General features: G+C 38.2%; 1 protein-coding gene across 4 annotated transcripts in view; it reads right to left on the bottom strand.

Moving 5' to 3' along the window:
* Window positions 1–13258, bottom strand: part of TRPM3 (transient receptor potential cation channel subfamily M member 3) — a 284603-nt gene that overhangs the window by 83059 nt on the left and 188286 nt on the right. For all 4 annotated transcript variants that reach the window (XM_075526387.1, XM_075526389.1, XM_075526386.1 and 1 more), the window contains exon 8: window positions 6258–6381. In XM_075526387.1, coding sequence (XP_075382502.1) covers window positions 6258–6381 — 124 coding nt within the window. The remainder of the gene's footprint in view (window positions 1–6257; window positions 6382–13258) is intronic.

The following is a 13258-nucleotide window of genomic DNA, read 5'->3' as shown; positions in this document are numbered from 1 at the left end:
TTTGCAGAATTTAAAACTACCCTGTAATCGTCATCTTAACACTTACTTATAGAGGTAGGGCCTACATACTAGACTAATCCTATTGATTTGCACTGACTGGACAGGAGATTTAACCTTCATCAAAATTAGGAGAGTCGCTACAGTCACTGCTGAGGAGGACTGGCACCTCCATTTGGACACAGAGGACTAATTAGCATCAGTACGCTTTACGCTGGAAATCTCACAGGGTGTTTCAATGCGAGAGACAAGAGTTGTTTCAGCAACCAGCAGGCCAGTAGTTACATGATGCTTTTCTGATCCAGATCTCTACTGCCAAATTACATGCTGTTCACAGCAACTATACTCCTGCAGGAACTACAGCTGATTTTTACTGTTTGAGAAGTCACCAAGGCCTCTTCTGCCTCCTCTATAAAAAAGATTCCATCAGCATTAAATAAACTTAGATGAAATAATTTATTTGGTTTTGAAGCCAGTTTTCTTTAAAAAATGGATCTGAACGACCTTTTTAACCTTTGGGAAGAGCCAAACAAATGAAGTGACAATATGCTGGTAAATTCTTAAAAGTCCATCTGATTTAGCTAATATTAATTCAGAACATATCTATGTGTATGCTAATAAACAGTTGCAGATGGTGTTCAATTAGCATACAAATTCACTGAGCCTGCACATCCAGCTGAAAAGCACAATTTTTCTGCAGCCAGTATATGAACAAGTCAAGTTCCTCCCAGTATAAACTCTTCCAGAAACATGGACAGGTTTGCTCCAGCCTTTTCAGTCAGAAAAAACTAAAACCACTGAAGATTAATAGGTCTTACTCGTAGTCCACATAGAAAAGAAACTGCTAAATCACTCAACAGCTTCCCAGTTCTTTGAGTAAGTCACCAATAAGCTGAGTATAAGCCCTGCATTAGTAAGATAATATTGGGGTATGAATGTTAGCCTTGCAACACAGCCTGCTCATGCACCGTGCATTTCTGGACAACGCAGATCCGTCTCTGTTTGAAAGAAAAACACAATAAATAGCCAGCACCTTCATGATGCAGGTTGTCCTGATCTCAGCTCAATGCATCCAGCTACTTCAGCATGACACCTGCTTTGTTTAATCGGACAGCACCAGAGTTGCAAGTTAGTCATGAAGTCATTTGGAATGACCTATTACCATATATATACAGTCAGCAACACAAAGCAGAAATAAGGTTTGCACTATACCCAAGCAGCCATTATGTTCGTCACAGTGACCGTACACTGAGGTACTGGAATAACAGAGAAAAGGAGAGGCAAGTAAAAAATATCCATTACTTGCTGACATGAGATAGAGATGAGATTTTATTGTTTCTCTTTTAGCAAGAAACTAATCAAATTGAGTCTGTTGCCTCTATGTGGAAATGAGTTTCAGGAATTCATGGATGCACACAAACCTATGCCCACCATCCATACGCTCTTCATTCTGCAAACCTTTCTTGTAACGCAGTGGTAGGCAATGACAGTGTCAGTTTGCTTAATGTAGTAACTGAACCTTCAAATATTCAAGGAAACAAATTTAGCAGAAAATGGTCATGGTAGTAATAATAAAACAAACTTAACCAGCAGGCAGTACACGGTCTTTACTGCTGGTGTTAACGGGCCATTTTTTGATTACTAAGGTACTGAGATTGGACCTATCCCGATTGACGGCAAATGCCTTTTCTATTAAATGGATATAAGATTAGGTCTATTCACTCTAAAAGCACTATTTTGGAAGCATTAGTTTTATGACAAATGTATCTCACTGCAACAAGTGTGGTTGTTTTCAGGGACATGGACCTTTCTGGCTTGCCAAAGTGGCCTTTCCCAGTGCCTGCCCAATTAAGCTCCACAGATGGACCCATACAGCTTGTTGGAAAGCACATTCTGGCTTCTCAGAAATTCACATTGTGATTTGTGAACAAAACACTCGAGCAACATGCCAGTCTAAGCTGCAAAATGATGAAGTACTCCTAAAAGAATGGAGCAGCCTGTATTTGTCAGAAAACTCAAACACCAGAATGACTGTCTTTAAGGGAAAATAATAAGGCTAATTTATTTACCGAGACAGAAATAAATAATCCTTTGCACAGCTGGAAACAGACTTCTGAACTATAACCCAACACAATGTGTTTTCAGGGACTATCTGAAGCGAACCCTCCTAGCCTGCTATCTGCGGGATTCCCTTCCTCGCTGCCACTTGACTCCGGGGCCGAGCTGGGGCTCCAGTGGGAAATGTCCCTGCCAGACTGAGTCCTCAGGCAGGGCCCTCACTGCTCTTTGTATGCTGAGACCAGCAAGATAACCACAATAGAACGGAAGATCAAAGATACCCTTGAAGACTGTCTCATTCTACTAACCTTTTTTTTTTTGTTTACTTTAAATTGATGGAATTCCATCTTATTGTAGCTTTGGACTAATTGATATGGAATGCAAATGTCCTAAGCAAAAAGTTCTTCTTTATTTTCTTAAATTCCCCCTCCCCTCCATTTTTTTTTTTTTTATTTTTTAATGGCAGGCAGGGTGTCATCAAATGGGCTGTTTTAGCTTCTCATGAGCTGCATGTAGGAGATGGGAACATGTAGAAAAATGTTCATGGCGCTTTTTGAAAAAAAAGTGTGGACTGGTCTTTACAATGCTGCCTCCTGCCCACTTAGCTTTGGCGAGCCTTCATGCTCCTACTTTAGGAACTTCTTGGCATACACTTTTTTTAAGAATTCTAAGTAAATGTGACAGTAGAGAATCTCCATAAATTATATACAAAACACTTTCCTACCCTTGTAATCTACAGTTATATATACAGACCTGTATAGTCTACTTCATTTTAAATAGATTTTTATACCATAGACCTCATTAAGCAACTTGGTCCAAATACATTTCTGAATATAAACTCTGATGCTTGCAGTATCAACACAGCTAAGTTTACGATTTAATAAAAGCTACTCATTAAATTGAGAAGTGGAATTTGCTCTGTCTTGCAAACCTAACAGACTTAAATGACTCCTCTGCTATGGCCTCACCTTATCATCCAGCTTGTGTACTCAGATTTTATTCAACAAATGAACTTACACTTTATCAAATAAATGGACCATTGCACATCATAATAACGATGCTCCCTGGCCATACAATTCAGATACCATTCTTTAAAAGTAAAGTCCAAAAAGTCAGAATTTGAAAAATCTGATGTTCTGTGAAGGGGGTGATTTTTGTTATGATTATGCTTTTTCCCTGGCCACTATAGTTATGTCAAATTTATAAAAGAGATGCCAGTCTTTTTACACTTTCTAAGTAGGCAGAGTAGGAAAAATTATTTCAAAGGTAGCTTTTTGCTCCTTTCCAGAGATTAACTTGCATTTTATTTTCTCTCTCCACATCTGTGAGCCATCTGTATTTATGTACTTTACTATAAGAGCATCTTCCTGCCTGTACCCTGTTTGCACTTCATTTTTAAGCAGTAGACTCTAATATGACAAGCCTCTCCTGAACTGTCTGCTTTGTTCCCTATGAATTCAGCAACCACAAAGTCAGTCAGGCACACTGACCATGAACTTGAGAAAATAGCCATGATCAATCTGGCTGCTGCTGAGCTCTCTGAGACAATCTTTTGCATCTTCCTTCTGTTTGTTTCTTTAGGGAGAGGGGAGATCAGACTAATGATGAAGTCAGTTCATCAAGCGGTGTTTTGTCTTATGCACAACCAAATCAGAAGGTCAAGCCTGAGGAAGGACAAGAGCTGGGACAGATGTGGAAATATGAAACATCTGGCTCTGTAGAACCAGTGAAGTCACCTCCCACTCCTGGGAATACTTCACATCTCCAAGGTCAGCCATCTCCTCTGGTAATGCTATCTTCATCATTATGAGTATCATCTTTCTTTTACATTCATATACAAGGTTATGAGTCTTAAAGGACACCATTAGCCTAGCAACCACACCTCAGACATAAAATCTTTCTAGCATACCACTGTTAAAATTAACGCTCGGAGTACAACTGAGGTACCAGAGATAAACACTTATTTTAATGTATTCTCTTTACATATGGTTGGGTTAGTGGTATAAATTCAAATTCAGAACACCTAATTTTGGGCAAACCATCTCCTGGCTAATAGCTCTTCACAAGACATGTAGGTAAAGAATGTCAGTCGTGACAGAGGTTACACCTCTGTGAAGAAACTTGTAACAAATACACAACCTTGCTTGGAATAAAAATCATGATGTGAATACTGGAGACAAAAACTTCACAGTTGACTTTGCAGTAGCAGAGTTTGCTTGAAGGCTGACAACCGGTTCTGGATTTAGATGTCTGGGATAGTCCAGAGTTATATTTTCCAGTCTTGATAATTCAATGTCTGCCTCTACTTTCTATTCTTTGTTCCCTTCTACCTTTCCACCTTCCTGCTTTCCTGCATTTCCTCCTTCCAGCCTTCCTGCCTCCCTTGCTCCCTCCCTTTTGCTCTCTCTCTCTCTCTCCCCGTTCCTCCCTCATTCCTTTCTTCGATCTTCTATCACTAAGTATGTTTTTTATGTTTGCATGCAGAACACTGGTTCACAAGTAGGTCCTATGTGTACACATTATTATTATTATTATTATTACATTAACAGAAATAAGCATAAAAGAATTAATGCTGTTTCCCTAAGGAGGTTCTCTCTGCTAGTCATTGATAAGAAAAGTTAGGGCAAATTCAACATTCAGGTAGACTGAGGCACGTATGTACTACACACGCAAAGCAAACTCAAGTGCCATGGAGGTCACGGTACGTCTTCACAATCATAAATGGATAGGAAAAGTATTTCTGTAGCACAATTATATTCTGAGAATCTTTAACGCAAAGGAGATTTTGGAGGGGAAAAAAAAAAGAAAAAGGAACTATCTTGATGTAGTTCACCTAGGGAAAGGGTGACTTGTCTATACCTTATAGGCTGCACTGACTGCTTGTGGATAGCTAAAGCGTGTTTAAAGTCTGCTCTACAGTTTGAATTCTGATTGAGGGAGGAAGAAGGCAGCATGGACTGCAGTATGTCCAGTTCCATCAACCATCTACATCGCAATGGCATAGTGGAACTGCATGCGGCTGTCATGTCTTCCCTGAAAAGTTGTCCTTGGGATCCTCTCCTCTCTGCCATTGTGTGAGGTACATGCCAGGTGACTGTGGTATGTGTAAATGATTAGTTATGCATGAGGAAGGCTGACCACTTCTTGATGGATGCACGAACTGCTGGTTACTGAAGAGAATACTGCGCTTTTGCCAAGTTAAACCATATAAAGAAATATCTTCCATTTTGCAAAGCTTTGTCTAGAAGGGCAGCCTGTTTTTTTAACACATCCTAACTGTCTTTCCCTGTTGCTCTTCAGTTGTATTAATTATTCTATGCCATATTTTAAACTAAAATTAAAAGGCACTGCAGAGGATGAAGTCACAAAAAACTCAAACAGTTTCAGAAAATGAAAATTCTGTAAAACAACTGAGTCAATCTTTCCTCTTGAGTGTTACCCTACACAAAGTGTTGCAGACTGTCATCAGCCTGGAATTCCAGGAAGCTGCGATATGAACTGAAAACAAAGCTTAGAAGAAAGATTAAGTTACAAAATTGAAGCATGTCTATTTGGTCAGTTTCTAAGAAATAAAAACCCGTGGAATTGAATCCCAAGTTTTTTACAATGTGATTTTGCTTCAAAAATGCTTCTGCAAAAGCAGCCCCAAGGAGCTCCCAGACACTGTTGAAAGATCTTGTGTTCTTCAAGAAGGTATAAGTATGCCTTAAAGGGATAGCCTTGCCATTGCAGAATAGGAGCCTTGGAGACAAGCTGTTTTCTTTTCCTGTCACACACCTCCATAATAAAATAATAGCCCTAGTGATACTTCTGCAACTCTACAGCATCTTTAAAATATGATTCCAGTGACATGTAAACAATTATGCTTCCTTCAGCAGTTTTCTGTGGTTGAATGAGGTAGAATTTTAATCATGATATGCCTGACGATGACTGAAAAATAATAATATCCATACTCTACTAGTGGATTTTGTCTTGTCAAAGGAAATGTAGAGGAATTTACAAAAGGAACAGATCAGTTGGATTAATCACTTTAAATGAGAAAATATAGATTAAAGCAAACAAAAGTCAGCATGATATAATATCCTTTTAGAGTCTGGATCACAGTGATCAGATTTGCGAAACCCTTCAACAGGCACCTGAAAGACTTGATCAAAACAATGCATTGAGCTCTCTCTTTGCCTCTAAGGAAAGTGTGAACATACCAGCTCCTTCTTCTTCATGCACTCCATGAGGATAATGAAGAGGTGCTGTGCCTGGGTTCGGGTGTATGTGAAAGTCTTCTGTATGGTAACTAGCAGCTGGTCCCTCAAAGACTCATTGATAAGTCTGAAATGAAAAAAGAAAAAATAACATAGAAAACAGACATGAGGGAACATTGCAACTTCAGCTGAGGGTCAAACAAATACGAGTTATACAACTAATCACTGCAGGTTGTTCTGGACAGGTTTGAAGGACAGGAATTGCTGAAACCATCAGAGACAAATTAGAAAACACTGTTCTAGAAAAACATGTTGATCATGTTGGGGTCCCACATCTCCAAAGTTTTCAGTTCCCACATATTGCATGACAGAAGGTCATTCAAACTATCAGCTCTGTGGGATTACCTAACAAAAATAAGTATCACACTGACAGTCTGGATTTGAGGGAGACCAACACTTCTGGTGAACTGAAGACCCCTTTCTATCAGTGAGTTAGCAGAATTCAACTCATGGTTCATATTATGAAACTAGGAGCATTTGTGTTGTCAGTGTTTTTGATTTTAGCTTGAATATCCCAAGAGTTTCAACTCACCTTATTGATGCTGCACAGGAACAGGTAAGAAAACAAACAAAAAATTTCTTTGTTCCTGAGTCCACTTGAAGAAAAGGTTTTGCTTTTGTTCATGCTGATCTTCCAGGAGTTTAAAGAGTAACCATTTTATATTCCTCCTCAGTGCTAATGTTAGTACTTGCAAAAAGTGGTCCAACAGCAGAAATAAATAGTAATATTACATGGAATATTAGAACTTGAACCCTACCCCTTGATATCAAAAAGCCTATTCCTCAGGACTGTTCTGGGTGAAACATCACTGTTCTTAATGTCTTACAAAATAGTAGGCTCTAATTTAGAACATGTATCCTTTGATGTATGAAAGCTTCTACACTATAGCAGTTTTCTCACTTAAAAATTGTAACTGAGTGTTTTACAGGATAAGTCATTGTTGATCATCTAGGGGAATGAAAATCAGAGTATCTTCATGACTCATATTTTATGACAGAAGATAAACAAAGATTTAGCCCTGCAGCAACTGCAAAGAATTATCAGAAGCAGCACAGTATCGAAAAGTCATTGTTAGCTTACGGCAGCTGCTTTGGGAGAACAATGACCAAACCCCTGTTTATCTCATACTATTGGTAAAGGTTGCCTGTACTTCTCTGCAGCAAGAAAGCCCAAATAAGACTGCAGGATATTCACTACACAATCAAATTTCAAATATGATTTAACTATCTAGTCTTTATGATTTAACTACAGCAAACATGTTGTTAGAAGAGACACTGAATGGGAATAGGAAAGAGATATAGAGGTGCACAGGAGAATATAGAAGGCCTGGCATACGGAGTGCATATGTTCTCTGCTCTCTAAATCTGACTTTGACTGTAAATATCCCTGTTGAGTAGGACTTCCACTTCACAAAGAAGCCTGTAAGGCATATGTCAATGTGTTTGGATTAAAATGAGTTTACATGGGGTTTTAAACCACTCTGTGGATCACTGTTCTTTCTATGCCTGGCTCCTCCTGTTGTCTTCTACTTTATTACAGACTCCTCTTGAATGGAGAGTCTACCTCTGCACTTGCTCTTTTCATCGAGGAGCAGTATGGCCCCAGATGTGCTTTTTCCTGGGATGCTGGAGTGGTGACAACGCTGCATTTACTGCTCACTTACTATGTAAGCACTGCTTCCCTGCAGCACGACCTGCCTCCCTCACATAAAGGCAACATACGATGAGTTAAACCCTCCAGCCCTCTCAGTGGGCAGCATTGAGAGCTGACAGCAGAGGACTTTCTGTGTGGGTGCTATAAGAAAAATAACCTGACCTCCTGTATAGAAGCAAGGATGTTGCAAGCACATGGGAACATGAAACAAGATGTCAGAGCACAGGTAGAAATGTAGATTCACTCCATGTTAAAGAGAATCAACCTGGAAAGGCTGACACCCTGAAAACCACTAACATACTTGGAGTTGCAGATTAGTAGGTCATATATGATATAAATTCTGAAGAAAAAAATTCTTTTTTAGGCTCTTTAAAAAAATCAGTTGGAAATTTGCTTTAATCAAGAAGGCTGTTCTTAACAAAATGTTGCTATCACTGTAAATATAAGTGGTTCAGAACTATGCAATTTCCCATCCTTCAAACTAAGAAAGAAAAAAAGGGTTAATCACTAAGAACACGTTTCCTAAAAACATCAACTAGAGGATCTAGAAAGAGATTTAAATAAAGCTCTGATTTCCTTTGGAAATGATATATGAAAGTGAAGTACATTAAAAAGTGTGAAAAGTATATGAAGTATGTGAAAATATAGGGAATTGGAAGAATCTGAAATTAGAGAACTTCAGAAAATGTTTCCAAAGATCCTGGGATGAAAACCATCCTGTTTTCTCATCGAAATTTAATTTTCCTTAAAAAAAGTGTAGAATCCAAACATGAAATTTCATTTCAGAAATTGGCTCTCTCTCAGGCTAACACACACAGAAAACAAGAGAAATTTGCTTTCATAAGCATTGAGTGACAGCAGAATTAAGTCCTGAGGCTTTGTAAGCAGCCATCACTTTCCTTTGCCAAATTAAAGCTACCAGAAACTGTATCATACCATAAGTTTAAACAGCATGTAAAGCAAACTCCATGTGAAAGATAGGGAGTTTTTTTTAAAAAACGTATCAAGTGGTTCCCTAACTACAAGGGTACACAGCTGTTGAAGTACCACTGCTCAGAAAATTCCTGTTGTCATCATTTGATTTATGTAGTTTTCTAGCCTTACTAAGTACTTTTTATTTTAACATCTCATTGGTCTGCAATTCTACAGCAAGCATGTTCAACGTCTTTGTGAGATGAAAAACTTGAAGTTATTGTAATCAGAAATAGAAACGATAACAGCAGGCTTTCTGATAAAGTAATCATAGCTGAGGTAAGCTTTGTGTAAACTGAAATGGGTAATATCAAGACAATATCACATTTACTTCACAGGAATCTGTAAATGTTAGAAGGTATCAGATCAAAGTTCCCAATTGTGTAACCCAGCTGGGACAGATACAAACTGTGCCAGGCTATTAAAGGATAAATCTATGATGCATACACCAAATCCAATGCATGTAAAACAAGTAACTTCACAGACTACTGTGAGCAAAATAACTGGGACTTGCAGGTGAGGTGATGACTGATCCACTACGCAAAGACAACCACATTTGTTACATGTACAACTTTAGCACACATTTTTAAAAATCACAGATTCCTAATTTTAGATTCGGGGGAAAAGAGATGGCTCCTTCAGTCTTGTGATTAGAGGTCTAACCTAGAACACAGAAGATTCTCAGAACAGTATATTCACCAGCCTCTGTCATGGATTATGAACTTCATATGCATAAAGCTCCATAAGCATAAAACCGCCCACTTTACCAGACTGAAACTCTACGATTATGACTTCCTTCAAAGTCAGCATACTCCTACCCTAAGAAAACTGGAGAGTGTCAGATGAAGATAGTATTTTTATCATCTGTCTGCTAGGCTTCAGTTCAGAAAATATTTTGCAACAGACTACTAAAGCCCTGTTTGGGGCATTTTGATGGCATGAGTCCCTGAATTCCACTTAATTTGCCATGGAAGCAATACTGCAGGTACCATGCTTCTGCCTAAACCAAATATCCTACAAAACAACAATTCAACACATTCTTTTCTTTTGTTCCCCACATAGTTAAAATCTGTTCTTTCATTCCCTGAATACCTAAGATAAACCCATTTTCCTACCAGTCTAGGTATCCAACCTTTTTTTTTTTTTTCCCAGAGGAGCTGGATTGCTGATGGAATTTGGATAACTACTGTCAAAAATCTGTCATCTAAAATAGAACTATATACATCTACATTTAGTTTCAGAAAAAAAATCTACTCATAATTGTTGCTAAGAGTGATTATTTTTTTTTAAAGAACATGCCAACATTAGTTTTGATGCATCAGATTATCAGAACTGACCTGTATGGTCTTACCACAGGAAAAAAGGGAGAAAGATCTCTTGGATCCATCAGGAGAGGCCACTTAAAAACACTGAAGTGACAAAGTAAATAAAGTGACATTCTATTTCTGTCCAAGATATGCTGGAAGATTAAACAACAAAGCAGAACTCCCTTCGTTGCTTTGGCCAATGCAGAAGAGACAGATGACAGCATTTTGGCATCCTCCCTTCTCAGAAAGAAATTTTTTTTTTAAGTCATGCCTAATATTTAAGGAGATAATAGACATTCCACTCAATAACATTACAGTCTTTCAAACTCATGGCATATGATTTTTTAGTGAACATTGGAGAGGATTTGAAAGATCTGGTCCATAGCCAGCTCCCAAAATTATTTAGTCTTTTTTCTCTCTAGAGTTTTTTAGTACTGGAGTGGTACAATGTACTAGAGATTTATAAAGATTATGCCCTAACCAGATTTCAAAATGGAAGTTCATTATAGATTTTTTTAAACTTATTGTTATCAAAATGCTTTGAAATTCTCTAAATGAAACACTCTGTTCAAGGAACTGCACATAATCTGTTTCTAACTTTTCATTTGTTATTTTTTTTAATGATTCTTTTTATTCAGGATAAAGGAAATATATCCATAAAATTTCAGTGTGATGTGAAAACTATTCCCTGCCCTCCTTTATGGGAAGCTTAGGGGTTTTTCTGTTTTAATTATGATTTGCACTTTAGACAATCACACCATATGTAAGAAAGATGACCAGAAGCTCTGCTGATATTTTCTTCCATTGGAATTACAAATAGGACACAGTTGTGAAACTCTGTGGGACTGAATGAGTTTCTCATACTTTTAAAATCCATACATTTTGCATACATTTGTTATGAGAAGAGACAGAAAATAAATGTAATTATTGCTTTGTTCTATTCAGACAGGGATGATTTCCGGGTGCTTTTATGAGGAATCAGCTTTACTTGCAGCTCTTCACTGATTATTGTTCTTCTACACCATTTCCCTCTGACAATGTTTATTAAATGGTTGTCCCTTCACCAACGAGAGATGATTGTAATTCAACAAAGAAATTACCTTCTTCTATCCAGCTTTTGATTTGCAAAGTACTTTGTTACAAGAGAAGAGTAATGATATCAAAATATGCAATTTGAAAACAATCTTACAAAATAATTCAGATGTGATAGTATCCATGATCCCCCATGATGTGGTAAACACCATGGGGGATACAGAAGACCCGCATCATACCTACATTATGATCCCTTTTGCTCAAAGTGAAAAATCCCTATATTTTCCCTATTAGAAAAAAAGAAATTTAAGTAATATACTTCAGTTATGAAGCCTCAGAACTATGCCATGGTGGATGCAGAGTCAGATCAATCCAAAGGCAATCTTTAATGATTCTCATATGAGGTTGCTCATTTAAAGCACAGAGAATGTTTTATGTTTCCTTGTGAACATTAGGCAAGAAGTACATTCATGGCATTGAATTGAATTCCTTAAGGGTCTCATGCTTGCAGGAGTAGAACTGATGGAGTAGTTAATATGCTATAAACTCAGCTTGGAGACTGCATTCGAATATTGCAAGTCATTTCCCATTCTGTAAGGAAATATTTGTCTAAGAAGTGACATAGTTTTAACCTAGTGTTTCATTTTTCTCATTTTAAATTCAGCACTTAATTAAAAAAAATCTCTGAGGATTAAAAACTACTGAATGATCCTATAAACAGTTGCACTTTACAGTTGTTTTACTTCCAACTTGTGCTTTTATGCAAGACAGTGAAATGAGAAGGCATCCTTGATTATACAGTCAAAAATACTTTGGCTTTATGTGGAGGAGAGTTATTAACAACTAGGATATTCACTTAGGGCTTAGTAGGGACTAAAATTGGGTGTTTATGATCGATCTTATGATCTTATGTTCTCAACGCTGTTCAACACATTTTCAACTTTTAAGTAAATGAGAAATTAAGTGCTTCAGAGCCTGGAGAACCTGACCTTTAAATTAGGGCCAGTAGTAATGAGCAGCCAAATAATTCTTCCACATGGGGAACGTTGCATTTAAGCTGCCTTCTCATTTAGGTTACCCCGTGTACCTAGCTTGTTTGTCATTGAGATGTAACAGGTACTGGGAACTCACTCAGCTTACTACCAAGATTTTTATTTGCTCATAACGGAATGTAGCCACCTTGTACATTCTTAATACTCTGTTCAAGACTTTTCAGACCAAGGCAGTATGTGGTTCCTGATACTAAAGTTATGGCAAACTTAAGAAAAACTACCTGTGTTAATTCTGCGTATCTGATATTCATAATGCTGAAACCTCAGCTCAGTGGGAAACTGCATATCTGCCTTGCCTTCCCCCTGGAACTTCAATGAGAGAGATGAGATACTGAGGCCTCAAAACTGATTTTCCTTCAAAGACATCTTTTCTTCAAGGTATGCTTCACAGTTCCTTCTGACCTGTTCTTGGTACATCACATAGTTGCAGGCAGCACCTCCTGCAAGGCAGTGCAGGCACAGCTCTCTGTGTTGTGCTGGCAGCCCCATTCCACTGGAGCCCAGTGAAGCCTTGCTTACAGTTACAATATGCAGCCAAAGACTGCCCCAGGTGAGTGAAATGTTCACCTATTCATGAGGAAAGCCTATAATCAGGCCTTAAAATAAGGCAGATTCAAGCTTCTTGTCTCTTGTCTTTTCAGGGATGCACATACATTGACATTGCAAAGGGGTACTGCACCTTGATTAATATAAAAAATCGTTCCTTTTTCTGCTATGTGAAATCAATTAGGAAGGATAGATAATGAGGAGGGAAGGCAGGCACACCACAGTTCTGTGAAACCCAATACAAAAGGACCTGTCGGGCAGATATGCAATTGTCCCACACTCTGAGAGGACGGATTGGCGCCACACTGATTGAAACTCAAGCAGAGAGCTATGTTTTGTCCTCCTTCACCTCCAGATGTAGTTCTTTTTCCTCTGGAAACA

The sequence above is a fragment of the Mycteria americana genome, chromosome Z (assembly GCF_035582795.1).
Source record: "Mycteria americana isolate JAX WOST 10 ecotype Jacksonville Zoo and Gardens chromosome Z, USCA_MyAme_1.0, whole genome shotgun sequence".
Classification (NCBI taxonomy): domain Eukaryota; kingdom Metazoa; phylum Chordata; class Aves; order Ciconiiformes; family Ciconiidae; genus Mycteria; species Mycteria americana.
This window is presented reverse-complemented; position numbering and strand designations above follow the sequence as displayed.